General features: G+C 36.0%; 1 protein-coding gene across 4 annotated transcripts in view; it reads right to left on the bottom strand.

Annotated features, from left to right (window-relative positions):
* Positions 1–16,002, bottom strand: part of AHCTF1 (AT-hook containing transcription factor 1) — a gene marked incomplete at its 5' end in the record, with an annotated part of 75,845 nt that overhangs the window by 43,318 nt on the left and 16,525 nt on the right. For all 4 annotated transcript variants that reach the window (XM_081039022.1, XM_081039023.1, XM_081039021.1 and 1 more), the window contains 5 exons: positions 269–419; positions 1,402–1,486; positions 9,571–9,687; positions 11,224–11,431; positions 13,577–13,757. In XM_081039022.1, coding sequence (XP_080895148.1) covers positions 269–419; positions 1,402–1,486; positions 9,571–9,687; positions 11,224–11,431; positions 13,577–13,757 — 742 coding nt within the window. The remainder of the gene's footprint in view (positions 1–268; positions 420–1,401; positions 1,487–9,570; positions 9,688–11,223; positions 11,432–13,576; positions 13,758–16,002) is intronic.

The following is a 16,002-nucleotide window of genomic DNA, read 5'->3' as shown; positions in this document are numbered from 1 at the left end:
TATACTAGTCAAAACAAGTAACTATTTTCGTTTGTTTTACGAGCTGGATTAAAATACAAGATCCCTCATTTCCTTAACCTGTTCAATTCTTGAGTTCTACACAGAAATCTGAAAAACAAGAAATACCCACTATCTCATACAGACCTAGATAAATTCCATATTCCGTATTTCAATTTTTTAACTGCTAGGAGTGTGAAAACTCTAGAAACCAATACGTGTCATAAATCTTAAATCAAGCATTCACGTGATGTGAGTACTTTCAACTAACCTTCATTCATGCCTTCCTCCCTGTCACCATGAGATCGAAATTTCTCTATACTCTGGCATCCCAACAGTTTGGTATTACTAGCCTGTTCCCTCAAAGGAAACATGCCATCTGTGAGGTCCAGTGTGTATCTTTCTTCACAGTACTCTAACCCCTGAAACACAAAATGTACAAACATTTTTATCTTAATAGGATTCTAAGGGAAAAGTCATTCTAAAATTAAATGTCTCCATGTTTAAAGATTTTTCACACAATACAAAGAAAACAAAAAAGTTAAACCCTGAAGAGAACATATCACTGAGAAGGGCTCTAAAATTTTACACAGCATAAAACAAATAAAACGTTAGATTTAGTATCTCAAAAATATTACCATTAAGTCTTCTAAAGCTGGTATCAAACATGGGAACCTTCATGTACTACCAGTTGTACTGTAAAGTGGACTAACCATCAAAATTCTCTCCCTCTTTCTCTGCCAGCAAACCTACTCCTGTGTTCTCACTGAAATTCTTGCTCTACAATAGTTCTTAAATTATTTTTGCTCATCAATCCCTTTAAGAATCTGACAAAAGATATGAGAACTTTCCCCACAAAAAGGCATAATAATTCAGGGACTCATGGATTCCTATCCCTGTAACCTTAAACATTAGGTTAATAAAGTCTGTTCTACAAAATGGAATCTGAGGGTTCATCAAATACAGGTATTAGCAGCAGCTCCGCACTATTTCCTCAAGAACTCAGCCAGAAAAATAATATTCTGAAATGCCGGATGCATTTACCCTCTTTTACAATTAATTTTAAATAGCAAGACTGTTTATAAAGCCACCCCATGGTTTACTGCTTGATATATTACAGCAACAAAGTGGGTTTATTTTTCCTGGGTACCAATTAGGCCATAAGCTTCAGCACTGTCCAATCCCTTCATTTTAGAGGAAAGTAATACCTGGAGAAGTTAATAGTGCTGTCTTGGTAAAAGAGCTACACTCCTAATCCCTAATCTAATATTTTTTCCATTATATTATGCATACAGTATTAACTTGAACATAACAATAACTTTTCAGTATCTTAATATCCTAAAACAGAAATTAAAATAAACAATGAACAAAATGGTAATAAGCTGTATTACCATTACCATTTACCTCATATAAGATTTGTCCCGATGCCAAACATTTTCTGTCACCAAAAGCCAGCTGAAGCAGATGCAAACTCAAAACATCCCCTTCACTGAAAGAAGCAGAAATTAGCTGAGGAGAAACACTAAATGTCATATTACTATATTAAGCATCTCTTTCCTGTCCAAATAAAGTTAGTGTGCATGCAATATTGACGAAACTAAGCTCAGTTTAAGAATTCAGTTTTATTTGGCTATTTTCACAAAATGCAGTCCTTTGAAAACAAAAACTGATTGTTAATTTCTTACTGATTTTAATTAATTTAAGCTAATATTGTCTGCATACATTAGGTAATACCTTACGTAGCAGAGACTATAACTGTTTATCCAGTATTCTTTTTCCCCTTCTTCAATAGGTATGCTTTAATTAGGTAGGTACACGGCTGCCTAAAATATACTACATTTCCCAGCTTCCTTTGCAGCTAGGTGCAGCAGGCCCGTGTTCTGGGAAATACTAGAATGTAAACAGAATTATCCCATGGCAACTACAGAAAATGGTCCTTAAGGTTTTTTGCTTTGCTCCTTGTCCTGAGCTCATTCTTCCGGTCTCTTCCTCTAGACTGTGAGGCTTCTACCTAAAATAACCATGTTGCCATGTGCCATGAAAATGAGGGGGACACAACAGGGATGGGGATATAAAGCAAAGATACCAAATCAACTCTGTACTACTCTAGTACAGAGTGCAGTAAGTATTAAGAGCACAGATTTCAAAGCCATATTGTCTGAATTTGACTTCTTATTCTAGCTGCTCTTTCTTAAAACATTTGTTTCCCTTGGCTTCCAAGATGCCACACTTCCTAATGTTCCTCATACTACACTACCCTTAGTCCTTGGCTGGCTGTTCTGCCCTCTTTTTCTCAATCTCCAATTATGTCTAAGTATAGAAGGTTTCCGAGGCTCAGTTCTCTGCCCTCTTCTTTTCTCTAGTTAGTCTCATTCTCTCTGAGGCCAGTGTTTTTCAATTTTGATTGCTTATTATTTAAATTACCATAGGAGCTTTGGAAAACTACTAATGCTTAGGTCCTACCACCAGAAATTGATTTAATAGGTCTAGGGTAGCCAGACCAAATTTAAACACATACTGTATGCTGGCCTACGCAGGCCTACATAAACTTTCTGGCTTCATCTATGACTACTCTACCCTGGCTGGCCTTACTTTTCCTTGAAACATTTTACTATGGTCTTTGTATTCTTTGCCTCAGATCTTCCCATGGCTCTCCCTGCAACCTGCCCAGTCCGTCTTCATTCAATCAAATCTCAACTAACTATACTATCTAAAATAGCAGTTCCCTACTACTGTGTTTAACTGAAAATAAGACCTAGCTGGACCATCAGCTCTAATACATCTTTTGGAGCAAAAATTAATATATTATACCCGGTCTTATTTTAATATATTTTAATAGAAGACCGGGGTATAACATAATACCAGGTATAATATAACATAACATAATATAATACCAGGTCTCATATTAATTTTTGCTCCAAAAGACGCATTAGAGCTGATGGTCCGACTAGGTCTTATTTTCGGGGAAACACAGTATACCACACTCTGTATCTCCTTTCCCAGCTTTATTCCTGTGTCACCATTTGAAATTATATTAGCTATAGGTTCTAGTATATTTATTTACCACCTGTCTTCCTCACTGTAATATAAAATCTAGAACAGAACTCTGTCTTATTCATTGCTACAGTCTCCAGAACAGTTAGTTCCTAGCACAGGTAAATGCTGAAAAATTTTGTCGAATGAATAAATATATGGACATGAAGCAAAAACAGCCTCTCAACGACCAAATATTAAACAGGATAAAATGCACACAACCAACATTAAAGGGAATAGCAATGAGTTTTTTCATCCACTTTTCCATTATTACAAAACTAAATGTGGCTTTAATTTTAATTGATGGGTACTATGGCAACAATTTAAGATCTATACCCATATAATTTTGTAGTGGTATAGTCACTCTACAGTGATTCTTTTACCAAATGCTTTCTCTGATGGGGATGGAGGAAAAGACCACATCACCCGTTTTTATGATTAAGATTTATAATCTAAATTTATTTAACTTGAATCTATTTATAATGACACTGAAGTGCTGGGAGATTCAATGACCGGGGCTGGAAGAAGAGACTGTTACACCGCACACCTTTGTAAGATAAGAGATTAATTTAAGGATTATTTAAAACAGGGTTCCTGATGTGCATAGGTGTATTACATATATGTGTGAATATGTGTTATTTATACACAAATATAAGCAAATGTAAATAATCTTGTATACAATGTGCAGGAGCCCTATGTCAGGAAGCCTGCTTTAAATCATTACATACAAACACATACCAGTATACACTATAGCCTTCATCAGATTCTCAAGAGAGGTGCCTAACCTACTAATTTTTTTCAAAGGGGGACAGGACTTTATTGGGGAACAGTGTATACTTCCAGGATTTTTTTCCAAGTCAAGTTGTTGTCCTTTCAATCTTAGTGTGGAGGGCGCAGCTCAGCTCCAGGTCCAGCTGCCATTGCTAGTTGCAGGGGGCGCAGCCCACCATCCCTTGCGGGAGTCGAACCGGCAACCTTGTGGTTGAGTTGATACGCTCCAACCAACTGAGCCATCTGGGAGCTCAGCAGCAGCTCAACTCAAGGTGCCATGTTCAATCTTAGTTGCAGGGGGCGCTGCCCACCATCCCTTGCGGGACTCGAGGAGTTGAACCGGCAGCCTTGTGGTTGAGAGCCCACTGGCCCATGTGGGAATAGAACTGGCATCCTTCGGAGTTAGGAGCACCGAGCTCCAATCACCCGAGCCACCGGACCGGCCCCTTAACCTACTAATTTAATTGTCCCTACCAAAGACTAGAGTCCACAAAAATACCACTGGCAAAAAACATCTCACATCAGTACAACAATGCAATGCAAATTATTTAGGAATAAATAATCTAAATTAAAAATTAAACTCATTCTATTAGAAGAATAGAGTCCTAGAAAGCGGTTTAAAAATCATAAGTGTTCCCATGTGTTACTAACTCAATGTTCTGTGGATAAAGATAACTAAATACGGGGCCTCATTATAAGAAAAACAGAAAACACTATTCTGTCCATATTTTATTATTTTTTTCCTTTTTAAAAATATTTTTATTACAATACAGCTAACATTCAATACTATATTAGTTTCAGGTGTACACCATAGTTATTCAACATTCATATACCTAAAGAAGTGACCACTGTAAGTCCAGCAACCATCTGACACTCTACCATGCTGTCACAATATTATTGACTATATTCCCTATGCTGCACATTACATCCCCATTATTTGTTTTATACCTGGAAATTTGAACCTCTTATTCCCCTTTATCTTTATTCCCTGCTTTAATTTTCAATTACAGTTGACATTCAGTATTATTTTGTATTTATTTCAGGTGTACAGCATAGTGGTGAGACATTTCTATAATTTAAGAAGTGACCTCCCTGACTGGTTTAGTACCTACCTGGCAATTATACATAGTTATTACCATATTATTGACTATATGTTTTACTTTACTATTTTGTAACTACCCCGTTACTGTTTTGTAACTACCAATTTGTACTTAATCCCTTCATCTTTTTCACCCTGTCCTCAACACCCCTACCGCCTACCACCCAGGTAAATCTAGTACCCATCTGACACAATACATAGTCATTACAGTATTACCGACTACATTCCTTATACTATACCCTATGTCTCCATGACTACTGTGTAACGACCAATTTGTACTTAATCCCTTCCTCTTTTTCACCACCCCCCCCAACCTCCCTCCCATCTGGCAACTGGTACCATATTCTCTTTACCCATTCATCCATCGAAGGACACCCAGGCTGCCTCCACATCTTGGCCATTGTAAACAATGCGGCAATGGACATATGGGTGCACATGTCCCCTTGGAGTAGTGTTTTGGATTTCTTCCAATAAATACTAAGTGGGATTACTCAGTCCTTCTTTGTTTCTTGTTATAGCCTTTGTTTTAAAGTCTACCAGGGGTGCCAAAAAATGTATACACATTTTACGAGATGTTATCTATGTATTACTTAGTAGTTTGTCATAATCAGAAGTGTCTGGACGCTGACGGTAACCACTTTGAGCAACTCTTGTAATTGCTCAAACACGACTTGTATTCATCTTTTGTTATCGGTACATATTGAGTATTATAATTTTAATAGTTTTTTCCTTTCCTAAAATGTGTATACTTTTTTTGTCACTCTACTTTGTCTGGTGTAACCATTGCTACCCGAGCTTTTTTTTTTTTCATGAAGTATCTTTTTCCATCCCTTTAGTTTTATTTGATCTGAAGTCTCTTGTAGGCAGCATACATAAGGGTCTTGTTTTCTTAATCATTCAGCCACCCTATATTTTGATCAGAGCATTTAATCCATTTAATTATTGATATGTAGTTATTGCCATTTTATTATTCATGTTTTTTATCTTGTTTTCCCAATCTTACAGAAGTCCCTCTAACATTTCTTGTAATGCTGGTTTGGTGGTGGTGAACTCCTTTAGCTTTTTCTTGTCTGAGAAGCCCTTTATCTTTCCTTTGATTCTAAATGATAGCTTTGCTGGGTAGAGCAATCTTGGTTGTAGGTCCTTGCTTTTCATCACTTTTAATATTTCCTGCCAATCCCTTCTGACCTGCAAAGTTTCTGTTGAGAAATCAGCGGGCAGTTTTATGGGAGCTCCCTTGTAGGTAACTAACTGCTTTTCTTTTGCTATTAGGTTGGTACAAAAGTAATTGTGGTTTTTGCAATTGATTTAACTTTTTAAACCGCAATTACCTTTGCACCAACATAATACTTTTAAGATATGATGTGTCTTGGAGTGGGGCCTCTTTGGGCTCATCCTGTTTGGGATTCTGTACTTCCTGGATTTGCATATTTATTTCCTTTGCCAGGTTAGGGAAGTTTCTGTTACTATTTCTTCAAATAGGTTTTCAATCCCTTGCTGTCTTTCTTCTTCTGGTACCCCTGATGCAAACGTTGGTACACTTGATGTTGTCCCAGAGGCCCCTTAAACTACCCTCATTTTTTTGTATTATTTTTTCTTTTTGCTGTTCTGATTGGGTGTTTTCTGCTACCTCATCTTTTAAATCGCTGATTCGATTCTCTGCTTCATCTCATGTACTGCTGATTCCCTCTAACATATTCTTCATTTCAGTTATTGTATTCTTTACTTCTGATTGGTTGTTTTTGTTTTCTATCTCCATTTTTATGTTTCCTGTCTCTTTGTTGAGTTCTCCCTGAGATCACTGAGCATCCTTATAAGCAGTGTTTTGAACTCTGCATCTGGTAGATTGCTTGTCTCCATTTTTAGTTTTTTTCCTGAAGCTTTGTTCTGTTCTTTCATTTGGGACATAGTTCTTCGTCTCCTCTTTTTGGCTGCCTCCCTGTGTTTGTTTCTGTGTATTAGATAGAGTTACTATGTCTCCTGGTCGTAGAGTGGCCTTATGTAGCAGTTGTGCTGTGGGGCTCAGTGGTGCAGTCTCCCTGTTCACCTGAGCCAAATGCTTCAGCTGTGTAGATTGTGTGTGCCCCTGTGCTGTAGTTGAGTCTTGGTTGCTGCTTGCACATTAATGGGAGGGATTGATCCTTGGGCTGATTGGTTGTGAGGACTGGCCATGGGGGAACTGTTGTGCAGGGGCTGAGCCCATAGAGCACAGTTCACTTTAGCAGGATTCTGGTGCCTATCTAGTCTGCCCTTTGGACAGCATGCCTCCTTGGAGGCGGCTGGGAGATGCTCCAGCTTAGTCTGAAGCTGGCCACTAGGAGTGCCAGCCCCAGGGCCTCCTGGGAGGGGATCCACTGCAGGCCATGTTCAGCTGCAGCCTTTGCCCTGCCTGGGATCTTCTGGCATAAGCCTCAAAGCAACCCATAGATGGCTGCCACCTGTGTTGGGCTTGGAGGTACCTGAAGAAACCAAGCCGTGAACCAAGACCGGCTGTCACTAGTGCTGGGCTTAGGCTTGCTCAGCCAGAGGTATGGGACACGCCAAAGCCAGATGTTGCTTGTTTGGGTTTTGTGAATCTTTGAAAGATTTTAAGAAAAGTCTGATGCATGACCCAAGACCAAATATTCGTATGGAAAAGCCACTGGAAGTGGCGTGGGTGGGCCTGAAGGTTGGGTGGACCTGAAAGTTGGGTGGGCAAAGTCTCAGGAAATCCAAAAGCCAAAGGAATGGTGTTGGCTAGGTTGATGGAGACTCAAATACGGTGGCCACCTGCATCTGCATGCCAGGAACGGGGAGGGCTCAACAAAGGTACAATGGCTTCTGCCAGCTTCTCCTTATGGGAGAAAGCTGCTCCTCCAGCCCTTGTCCTGAAGCCTTACAATTCCCTGAAAGTCCCTGGCGCCTTTCAAGCTGCTGACCCAGTGCTCAGAGCGAGTGAGTCCATCAGTAAGTGATTCTATACGTGGGCCCTTCAAGGGGAGTGTCTGGGATTGCAGCTGCCCTGTTCTCTCAGCCACAACCTCTGGTGGTTTTCACAGCCTGACGTTATGGGGGACTTTTCTCCCCAGCAATGGAACCCTGGGCTGGGGAGCTCAGTGTGGGGCTGGGACCCCTCACTCCTCCAGGAGGGACCTCTGCAGCCGAGATATCCCTCCTGATTTTTAATGGTCAAGCACGAGTGTTGGACCAGCCTATTTTGCGTCTCTGCCCCTCCTAACAGTCGCCAGGTGGCTTCTTCTTACGTCCTTAGTTGTAGGGCTTCAAGTCAGCTAGACTTCAGGCAATTCTCAGTAATGGTTGTTCTGTAGTTTACTTGTAATTTTGATGTGGTCCTGGGAGGTGGTAAGCACAGCGTTTACCTACTCCACTATCTCGACTGGCAATCTGCCCTTATTTTAAACTGTGATTCATTTGTACTTAGAATGCATATGTAGCTTTGAAAACTACTTAAAAAATAAATAAATAAATCAAGGTAAGTGTATATAGTTCGCAAGAATTTTAGAAAAAATCAGGAGCAGAGAAAGTTCAAATAGCTTTATGATTATAAGGACAGAGTGAGCATCACTTATAAAATAATTTTAAAAGGGAAACCCCTCTAGACATTAGAAAAAGCAAAAGTAAAAATATCCACTCAGAGAAAAATAAATGTATTGAATTTGTCATCACAAGTTACAGTATTGGAAGGAAAAATAAGCAGAATACAAAAATTGTTTAGATAAAAAATGCCCTGTCATTCCCTACCACACACAGCCTTCACAAGGCACATTCTCCAATGCTGTTGGCCCACATTAAACTCAAATGGATGGAAATATGGATTTGACTCAATGAGGGGTATACCAATAGCTGCATCTATATTTTCATTTCATTTTTTCTCCAGGATTGACAAATATCAGAAGCAGCAAATTATTTCTTTGTTCATTGATTTACTAGTGTGAGGTAAGACAAAGCTTCAAAGTGAGAACGTGTAACACAAAAACCCAAACTGACCAAAATTCACGTACTTAAAATCTAAGGTAGGATGGGACTTGGGAAGAGAAAGTACTGGGAGCAATGAGTTATCAAGATCATGGCATTTATAGCACAAAGTTAACTATTTCATTGATCATCAAAGAAACAACTAAATACCTCAGAAAAATAAAAGACAATCAATTGTTATACTGTTCTAACACTAGAAATGAACAAGCCTAATCAGTTAGAAACTAAACTGAAAACAAAGATTTCTCACTAGTTGTAGTTGGAACAAAATTAGAGCTTATGACACAGGGAATAATTAACCAAATTAATCCTAAAAACATACTGCCAAAGGCAAGTAGAAGGACTAAAAAACAGAGTAGGGATAAATAAAATTAAAAGAGGCATACAAAACAAATAGAAAAAAAAGGAATGAGATTATAAAAGAGAAAAGATGTTCTTATAAGAGAACATAGAAGATCATAAAAATTGCCTAAGGTAATAAGAGGTTGCCTACTCATCTGTATTGGCTTACTCTGTGAAATAACTTTGAAACAAGTCAAGAAAGCACAATTTCTTCTCACTGATATTTAACTTAATTCACTGAATTATGTTGCTTTCACCAAAATAAGACAACATAGTACAAAGCTTTCCAAAAGAAATTAACTGCTGCTCCATTTTTGACAAATATTTTTAAAAACCACATGTATCACACTTACCTATCTTGTGTAGATTGAACAGCCCACAAATAACAGCAATTACGAGGGTCATTTTCAGGTTCTTGAAAAGTAACAGCATATACAGGAACTCTTCCACCTTCCAATTGTGTGAAGTATCTAAAACAGGCATAAAAATTAGTACACTTTATACTTTTAAGTTAAAACTTCAAGAAAAAGGAAGATGCATCTATGTAAGAATCAGAGTTAGAGCAAACTATTGTTCACACAATAGTCTTACCTTCAAAAATACACTGGGTACAAGATACAAACATGAAGACTATAGGCATGGCACCCATCTTCCAGGGAGATGTGGGAAGGGTTAAAATAACTAATGTACAGGTATATGTGTACGTGTGAACTAGTCCTTCCAGTCATATAAATGACACCACTCTGTACTACTCCCCAGTAAGAGGTACCCTGGAGATAAAACAGTGCCAACACTACCTTTTAGCTGCTTGGGTTTTAGAAAGTCAGTTTCCTCATGACTATGACAAAATGATTAAGAATCCAAAGAGTTCCCATAAATCTCTTAAAAAGCATAATTAGCGAGAAGATGATACTGCTAGGAAAAAACAATGTAGAAGTCAGGTTTTCCAGGCACCCCCTTAGAAGAAATTCAAAGATAAGAGTGGGTAAAAGGGTTTCAGCAAAGAGAGTTGAGATGGACTTCCCATAGGGAGCTACTAGGGAATAACACTGACCCTTCATCACTGGTACTTTGCAGAAAAGTTTGACTTTGAGAAAATGCAAGGATAGTCAGAGTTTACCTAAGGGGCTTGTAATACTCTAATATTATCAAACAAACCAAGAGTAAGAATCTGCCTGGTTTGAGAGGAGGGACTCTTCTTGTTATTTTCCATGTCTCTTTTTCCTTCACTTCAAACTTGGCAAACACTTATTACTAAACTCAAACAAGTATGTACCAATTTGTTGGAGAGACTGAGTAGAAAGTTGGAAGAGTGACTATTTTGTTGACTCATCTGCAAGAAAAATCACTGAAGATAAAAGTCTAATATACCATGAAAAAAATAAAGAAATATGACACCTTAAAAGAGACAAATAGGTATCTACTTAAGTCTTAATAGAGATTAAATTAATCTGGAATGCCTGTTTGCTACCTCCCTCAAAAACGGGGTTAATTCCCTCAATAAAGGGTTAATTCCTCAGCGCTATTATTAATAAAAAGTATCAATGTAATTATAGTTGGGGGAAGGTTTTCACAGCATAAAAACTTCAAAACTGTTTTATAAACTTTGATTTTTAAAAAAAGCCTTTATTTTTCTGTCAACTGAGTACACTTTATATATATTTACACATATGGTTATGAAGAAAAGTATTTCTAAAAGAATTCATACTATACAAATATGTAGTTTATCTTTATAGAGTCATGCTTTAGTAGCAAACTGAATACAATAACTGAAATGCGTTCTAAAAATACACTAAACAATCAACCTAAATTCATGTGTCATTCCTTATTATATCAAGTCATGATTTAATGCAATGAAAAATTATTCATACTCAGTCACTCATCAATCATTTATCTATCCTACCCTTTTCTCCTCAAGCTAATTTTTAAATATTAATAATTGAGTTCCAAGTTATATTCAGAAAGAAACTACCAATATTCAAACAAGAGAAAAAAGTTATACTTACTCTCTTTTCATGCTTTTCATATTCCACAGTGCTAGATAACCATCTGAAAAACCTACAGCAAGCTGATTTGTCCTATTTATGTAACTAAGGGTCGAAACGGCTATTCCGGATGGGCTTATTAATTGGAAACACAGATGGCGTCCTTTTTCCATCACACTTTCTCTGATGTGTGGTACTTCAGCTGGGATGCCAGTGATGACTTCAAGGTCTTTAAAAAAAAGCGGGGGATTAACAAACTATGAACCACATAAAAGCAAATGTTTCACCCATTATTCAAGCCATAACTGAGGACTACTGGGGTCAATCGAAATAAGATTAGTGATAAAGTATGCTGAAGTATAAAAATAGCCACCCATATCTAATTAAATGCTTAATTTTCAAAATACATTATGTAGGGGTGGCCACTTAGCTCAGTTAGACCATGGTGCTAATAACACCAAGGTTGCCAGTTCGATCCCCGCATGGGCCACTGTGAGCTGTGCTTTCCTTAAAAAAACAACAAAACTAAAACAAAACAAAAAAAACCCTTATTTAATTTAAAAAAACAAAAATGTCAGTATATATCAAATATCTAAAGTAGACTTTTTTATTTTTATTTAAAGTAGACTCCTTTAAAAAGGATTAAACAATTCCTTAACAATCACATATAAAGCTGATAGTTTCTTCATTCAAATTTAGAATTAACAACTTAAACATTCCCCTCGGAGAAATGCCTGGCTTCAGTTTTAGGGCAGAAAATATATACGATGAGCCCAGCACATCTTATGTCAGAACTCTAGGAAGCTGTCAAAATATAAAGGGAATTTGTCAGACTACACGAAGGAGCTCTTATTAGCAAAAACAGAACATTTTAAGCATCAAAAAACAATAATGAAAATGAATGAAACACATTAAGTATATAAAACCTCTAAAGCAAAAAGTTGCTTTAGAGACAATCACAGCAATTTGATTATTAAACTATACCAAGGAATTAGTATTAATGTTGTTAGGAGTGGTGATGACATCATGATTCTGTAGTAAAAATAACCATTAATTGCTTTAAATTAATGAAGAGGGAAAGGGGGAAAAAGGAAATGAAAGAAAATAGGTGCACATAAGGTAAAACCTGAAAACTAATTGAATTTAGGCAATGGGCATGTGGGAATTCTTATCTTCTTTTATCTACCTGAAGATGTCAAAAATCTTTAATAAGAAAGAAAAATATTCAGGCCTGTATATTGATACAACTTTGTAAAAGGCAGATTCAATGCTATTATGTTATGAAGGGGGAAAAAATCATATCACATTGTACCTGAACAGTTATCTTTATGCTTCTGCTTATTTTTTCAGAGAATAGTAAGTGATTAAATTTTGCCAAAATAAACAGTTCATACAATGGAATACTGTAAACTTAGTCAAGAGAATAAGGTAGTCTCCCTATGTACTGATGTGGCAGGATGTATAAGAAATACAATTAAGTTTGGAAAAATTGCAAAACACTATTTTTATAGAAATTGATCCTCAATCAATTTTTGGTCCAATATAATGTTCACCCCTGGAGCTTTAATCAGTTTTATTATTTACTGACAATATCTATTTCTTAGTTGATCCATAATTGAGCAGATATGCAATATTACAGGACTGCTTTAAAAATCAAGAAGGTCCTCAAAGAGAAATGTTTGTTTCCTGAAACTTTATAAGTAATACATACATTTTAAAAAAGTTTTTAAGTTAGCTCTCCACCCTATATAAACCAATCAAATAAGAGTCCCATAAATTAAAAAACAAAACAAAACTGAAAGCTCTTGGTAAAGAATAAATTTATAAATATAAGCATCAGTATTAAATGGGAAAAATTGTCTTCACTTTTTTTGAATTTGAGTAGCATTACTTCTATTTTGGAATGTTATTTTGAGAGGAAAAACATTCAATTACTCTGCTATATCCTACTAAATTACTTTATTTCTGTCTGGTCTTACCATAGGAACATAACACGCCAAAACACTAGGGCAGATCCTACGCAGATGGGTAATTTCATATTGTCGGATAAGATCAAAATTTTATACCTTTAGCCCTTCTTCTGGCACTTACATAATAGATATTATGCAAATATATATCTGAAAACAAATAAATTGATATTCCTATCTCTTTCAAGACCTACTTTAGTATATGAACACTTAATAAAATAGACTAACATGCAAAACTATCCACAGTGCCCAAAACAATAAAACAGTAGATCCAAACAATAAAAGAAACAAAGAAACATAAAGAAGTTTCTATGTAAAATTTTTGTACCATTTTTAAAAACCAATCCCTTGCATCAGAATATTCAGGTACTCAAGTTTTGGTTTCGAGCAGAGAATGACTAAACTACCTGATGCCTCTACTTCATTCTGACTGCATGACAAATCATCCAGACACAGGTCAATCAGAAGGATCTGTCCAACGTCAGTTACCACAGCTGCCACACCAAAAAGCCATCTCAGACTCGGGTGTAAATGCTGAGTGCTTGCACTGGCTCCTCCATGATTAATTATAGGTTCAACAGCTGTTACCTAGAAAGTAGAATATATGATTTGCTTCTTATACAAACGAGAAAATTAAAAATATAAGTTTTAACATTAAAACAATTAAAAACATAAATTTTGAGGTTAAAGCAGATTATTAGGTACAACAGATTTAAACATTTTCTAATATAAATCCTAAATCCATATTTGACACTTGTGAATCTGAATCACATAATAAAAATCGTCCAATATAGGAATTACACCATTATTTCAATATATGAAAAAATCATGCAGTTGGAATAATAACTGATGTTTACTGAGAGTTTAATATAAGCCAGGCATTGTGCTAATTGGTTCATTTAATGTTCACAATAATCTTTTGATATTGGACTTTATGTAATTATTCTTGTTTAAAGATGAAATACCCAGAGGCTTAGAAAGTTTAGCTGAATTATTCAAGTCACATAATCATTAGGTATAAAACCCAAACTAGATTTTTCTCACTTTAAAGCTCTTAACCAGCTACTCTATGATTATATAGCCTCTTCCCTTAAGAAACAGTAAAAATAAATCATTTCAGAAAAATGTATTGTTTATTCTTAAAAAAAAAGTCTTATTTATGTCTCAAAGCCTTAAGAGGTCCAATATTTCTTTGAAAGGCCTATATTATAATGGACTTCACTTTAGCACTGACTGGATCAGACATTTAACAAGGATTGAAATTAGGTAACCATACTGTAGCTAGATTATAGTTATTTTCCCCCTTCATCTCGAGTCAAATTTTAAATGTCTGTAACTAATAGTCCATATTTTATTGTATACTTAGCTGTCCTTCTGTTTCCTATTAATTCACAAAAATTAAGTATGATATATAAGTATTTGGTGATTTCTACTATACTACTGATAAACGTTCTAAAAGAAAAGAGGAAATTTATGGTCAATGGTTTATGTATTAATATAAGATTAAAGTTTGTTTCAGGCTATAATTTATTATCATAGACAAAAAGCTTGGCTTTTCTGTATTTCATTAGTACACAAAACATTCCATAGTGATTCTAATTCTGAAAGCTATAATTTCACGGATTGTTTTCCTTTTCTAAATTATAGTAATAATGTCTATAAATACTAAAGCACATTCTCAATTTCCTCAGTGAGGGGTAATGAAGGTCACAGCTCACATCCTTCATACAAACACTATGTGAAGTAAATGATAATGCTACCTTAATTTTAAAATAAGACAGTTAAAAGCAAACAAATTTAAGAGGGTGTATTGTCTTAGTCAAAAAACAACTAGTTAACTGAACTCCTTTTAAAGTTATCTATCACTACTCTCCCAATCTTTTTCTTCTCCTATATTCCCTCTTCCATGTGATACCAGCCATCCACCCAAGTGAGCAATCAGAACTTAGAGAAATCCCTTCTCAAGTACTCCTACCTAACTGATCAATCAACACGTCCTGTCCATGGTACCTCTTGAATCCATATTGAAGCTGCCCCCCGCCCCGTTTCTACTGTCATTTTCTTGGTTTAGACCATCATTATTTATCTAACTACCTTAATCTAGCTTTTTACACTCTAAATCTAAAAAGACTTCACCATGCAATTCAAAGTTTTTAATTGCAAACAAGGCCATTCACAATCTCAATCCTCACCATTTCTGGCTCCCACTTCCTACTCCCCCGCCCCCCCAACTGTTCTAAATAAGCCTAGTTTTCCAAATGTTCCATACACTGTAACTTTTTACATGCCAGTCCCTTTGCCTGAAATGTCCAACCTTTTTGAGTAAAAATTATCCAGGTGTTTGCCAAATTAAAATGCTTCAACTTATGAAAGTACTTACTATATTTATGTTGTAATCTTGTTACCTTTCTTCTCCTACTAGACTACAAGCTTTTTTTTTTTTTTTTTAACCTCTTACTCATTTATTTGAGGAATATCAGATTGGCTTAGTTTATATATTTTTATATAGTCCAGAGCTTTACATTTTAAAATTCCACACTCTGAAAAATGTTATTTATTTTCGAGGGCATTTTCCTTTTTTTGAGATTCTTATTTTTTTTTTTTAAGTTTTATTTTATTTTATTTTATTTTTACATCCCTCACACCGTGAATAGACTACAGCTTTTTGATAGCATGGACCAAGTTCAATTAAACAATTCTCAAAAACTAGCACGTAGCTTGATTTATAGTAAGCACTCAATATATTGCTAAATTAATTCTGCCTTTAAAATCATTGCCACTGGCAAGTACATATAAGATACCAAGCTATAAATTACTTCAGATCCACACATTA

The sequence above is a fragment of the Rhinolophus hipposideros genome (genome assembly GCF_964194185.1).
Source record: "Rhinolophus hipposideros genome assembly, chromosome: 26".
NCBI lineage: Eukaryota > Metazoa > Chordata > Mammalia > Chiroptera > Rhinolophidae > Rhinolophus > Rhinolophus hipposideros.
Note: the sequence above shows the minus strand (reverse complement) of the source record. Positions and strands in the feature narration are given on the sequence as shown.